This window comes from Mastomys coucha, unplaced genomic scaffold (genome assembly GCF_008632895.1).
Source record: "Mastomys coucha isolate ucsf_1 unplaced genomic scaffold, UCSF_Mcou_1 pScaffold21, whole genome shotgun sequence".
NCBI lineage: Eukaryota > Metazoa > Chordata > Mammalia > Rodentia > Muridae > Mastomys > Mastomys coucha.
In genome coordinates this window covers 130838350-130842244 of record NW_022196904.1, presented here as the reverse complement: position 1 = coordinate 130842244, position 3895 = coordinate 130838350, and the positions used below count along the sequence as shown (strand labels likewise).

Here is a 3895-nt window from a genome sequence, read left to right as displayed (position 1 = left end):
GGGTGGTTGGTGAGGTGGTGAATGGGGTGGTGGATGGGGTAGTTGGTGAAGTGGTGAATGGGGTAGTTGGTGAGGTGGTGGATGGGGTGGTTGGTGAGGTGGTTGATGGAGTAGTTGGTGAGGTGGTTGATGGGGTGGTTGGTGAGGTGGTTGATGGGGTAGTTGGTGAGGTGGTTGGTGAGGTTGTTGGTGAGGTGGTTGATGGGGTTAATGGGGTTGATGGGGTTGATGGGGTAGTTGGTGAGGTGGTTGGTGAGGTGGTTGATGGGGTAATTGGTGAGGTGGTTGATGGGGTAGTTGGTGAGGTTGTTGGTGAAGTGGTTGGTGAGGTGGTGGATGGGGTAGTTGGTGAGGTGGTTGGTGAAGTGGTTGGTGAGGTGGTTGATGGGGTGGTTGGTGAGGTGGTTGATGGGGTAGTTGGTGAGGTGGTTGGTGAGGTTGTTGGTGAGGTGGTTGATGGGGTTGATGGGGTTGATGGGGTAGTTGGTGAGGTGGTTGGTGAGGTGGTTGATGGGGTAGTTGGTGAGGTGGTTGATGGGGTAGTTGGTGAGGTGGTTGGTGAAGATGTAGGTGGACTGGTAGACAAGGTTGTTGTTGTTGAAGTTGTAGGTGAGATGGTTGAAGTAGGACAGTATTCCATTGGATAGCAACAGTTGACTCGTATCTCATAATCATAACAAAGTTCAAATTCCCCAAGTCCATACTGGTCCTCATTATTGCAAATGAGCCCCTCTGAGATATTACACTGTACCTTCTGGCCCAGCTCTTTCCAACTGAGTTTGGGCTCTGTGGCTGCCCTGCACTCAATGTCCTCAGGAGCACTACAGACATGATTAAAGGTCTCTCGATCACCACCACCAGGGCCACTGCTAGGATGATGGTTGTTGATCCAGTCAGACCAGAAGCAGCAAGGTACTAGGGAAACAAAATTACATACAGGCCATTAGTGCTTGAGCGAGGCCTTCACAGGCCCCACACACACCCATGTCCACTCTCTCATCATCTCCAAAGGACCAAGTTGTGTTAACCCAGTCAGAATTCAGAATAGATCCATTCCCACCTCTTTTGCAGCTGAGAGCCTGAAGCTCAGAGGGGAGACACCCAGACCCATGTCTAGGTGGAACAGACCCTAATCTCAGAGTCATAGCTCAGTACCCCTTCCTTGTCAATGCTGAATCTTTGTGTGAGAGAAAAAAGACTAACAAGAGAGCCATCCTTAAGGAAGAGTGTGAAAAGGGCTTTGTCTATTCCTGACCAAGAACATAATCATCCACACAGGTCAGGTCCCACCCTCTGTGTCCACAGGCTTGGCAAACAGTGAATAAATACACCTGTGATCCTCAAGCAGCTAAGTGCAGCCTGTGCTCACATCTGCTTCCAAAGGAAGCCCAGGACTCATTTTGAAAGATTTTCTCTTCTTGGCTCTACTTATCATGGGAAAGCATTGTCGATGTCACTTACTAGGAGCTCTTGATAGAACTTCAATCAAGGGAAAAAGGATATTACTGCACAATTTAAGATTTTTTTTTTCTGGCATGGTCTTGTTATACAGCCCTAAGCAACCTGGAACTCTCTAAATGGACCTCAAACTTATAGTGATCATCCTGTTTCTGCCTCCCAAGTGCTGGTTGTAAGTATGCACCACCATGTTCATATTACATTGTATGTGTGTGTGCATCTCTGTGTGTACATGTTTCCATATGTACAGAAGCAAATGTGCATGCACACGTTTGTATGTGAGCGTAAAGACCAGAGAATCATCTCCAGTGTCATCCTCAAGATTGTCCTTCCAGACAAGGTCTCTCATTGGCCTAGAACTTGCCAATTAAGTCATATTGGCTTACCAGTGTGCCCCAAGAATCCTGCTGTCTCTATGTCCCCAACAGAAATATTGCAAATGTGCTCCCCATGCCTGACATTTTACATGAGCTCTGGGGATCAAACCCATTCCTCATGCTTGTGAAACAAGTGCTCTGCCAACTGACCAAGCTCAGCTCAGGTCCTCAGATTTACAGGTGTTCTCCCGTGCCATACCCCTGACTGCTCACTCATCATGGATATGGTTTGTACTGGAGCAAATCCAGAGGAATGCATGACCCCTGCCTTCAAAGAAATGTCAATACCACATAAATATGCAATTTATTTGCAAAACAAAGACTGGATACACAGAACTGGCTCCAGCCATAGAGGTGCTCTCTATGCTGGATTCTCAAGAAGACAAAAACCCCAGAAAACCCCTCACCTTTGGTGGTGGCAGTGGCTGTGGTGGTGGTAATGGTGGTGGAGATGGGAGTGGTAGAGATGGGGGTGGAGATTGTGGTGAAGTTTGTCGAGGTGGATGGGATTGGCGTAGAGGAGCCACAAATATTGAAGTGTTGCTCCACTGTTCCATTGGGTCCGCAGATCTCCCAGTAGCAAAAGACACCATCCTGGGTCATGTTAAAAATCTTCCCTGCACAGAGGTTATAGGGCCATTAGCCCAACAGGAAAGACACACTTTCAAGGCTTCCCTAATTTATCACATGTGAGGGAAGACTGGGGACACATCCCAGCAGGACTGCATACCCAGAACCTCTCACTATGAAGGAGCTTCTTTGGCTCCTAGAGTCAATGAGCCCAGAACCTGGAGATGCACTAGAAATTTCCCATAGGGCACCATTCCCATTAGAGAAAGGGAACAAGGATGTATAGTGAGAGTCCCTCAGGTTTGCTGCATAGCTCAGCAAGTTGAAGCTGGAAAGAACCTGGGCAACAAAGACACAGAACCCAGGAGGAAACTAATCCCCACTTGCGGACAGGTCCCATACAGAATAGAACAGCCCACAGGCTTTCTGGGTTGGGACCTCTGTCTACCTCCAGGATCCCAGCAGAGGGCAGCTTACCTTCATCTGGACGGCAGATGATCTCTGACGTGTTGGTGCATGTACTGCAAAGCAAGTATAGATGCTACAGGTCCTCCCCATACCCTCCCTGCTCACAGACATCACATGCCCATCTTCCTGTGCCATGGGTCCAAAACCCCAGAGAATTGCCCCCAAACACAAGTTACAAAGGGACCCACCCACTGGGTTCTAAATGTGGCCAGTTAGATGAGATCAAGCAAGCTAAGAAGAAGCTGGGCTAAGAGGATAGGGTGAGGTCAAAAGGCCTCCATATCGCTCAAGGACAAGAACCAGCACCTCTCCATACTCTAGCTCCTATGACCATGTGTGACTGGGTGTGCAACTATGTGTGAATGTGTTCGTGTATGTATGCACACTGAATGGGCTGTGCATGTATGTGAGTGTAGCTATGATCCATGTGTGTGTGCTTGCATGTCCATATGCATCTAACTGATGTGACCTCATTTCCATGTGTATGAACATAGTATGTACATGCATGTCTGTGTGTCTGTGTGTCTGTGTGTATGCAAATGCCCACATATACACATGTATATGCCAATCTTTCCCAGACCCTGTGCAATGTAGGCTCAGTACCAAGACATGCAGATCTCATCAGTGGGAACAGATTCTCCAGGTGGATAGTGAGTGTCCTCAATATAGCAGCCACACTTGTCCCCAGTGACACATTTCTTCAGGTCCTCATCATAGATGGGCCTGTCCTCAGGGCACCGAGGGTAACAACCTGGTGGATATAGGAAATGGGGCTCAGGCCACCATGGAGGACCTGGTCCACCAGACCTTCCTCGTCAGCCCCACCCCACCTGGTCTTCTGCTTGGGATGTTCATCTATGAAGACAGAGTCAAACGACAAGGTTTGTGTCACCCCTAGGGTTTTCCAATCCCCACATGCAGAGAAACATGGGATCATTTCCACCCATGTGTTCACCTGCTCCTCAACCACTTTAGCATGACCCCAGTTCATTAAACAGACTGTGGTGGAATGAATTTTGTTC

General features: G+C 48.5%; 1 protein-coding gene across 1 annotated transcript in view; it reads right to left on the bottom strand.

Annotated features, from left to right (window-relative positions):
• Positions 1-145: 145 nt before the first annotated feature.
• Positions 146-3895, bottom strand: part of LOC116101377 (mucin-2-like) — a gene marked incomplete at its 3' end in the record, with an annotated part of 13281 nt that continues 9531 nt past the window's right edge. The window contains exons 11-14 of the mRNA XM_031384956.1: positions 3477-3684; positions 2883-2926; positions 2243-2452; positions 146-915 (exon numbers count right to left, since the gene is read on the bottom strand). Coding sequence (XP_031240816.1) covers positions 146-915; positions 2243-2452; positions 2883-2926; positions 3477-3684 — 1232 coding nt within the window. The remainder of the gene's footprint in view (positions 916-2242; positions 2453-2882; positions 2927-3476; positions 3685-3895) is intronic.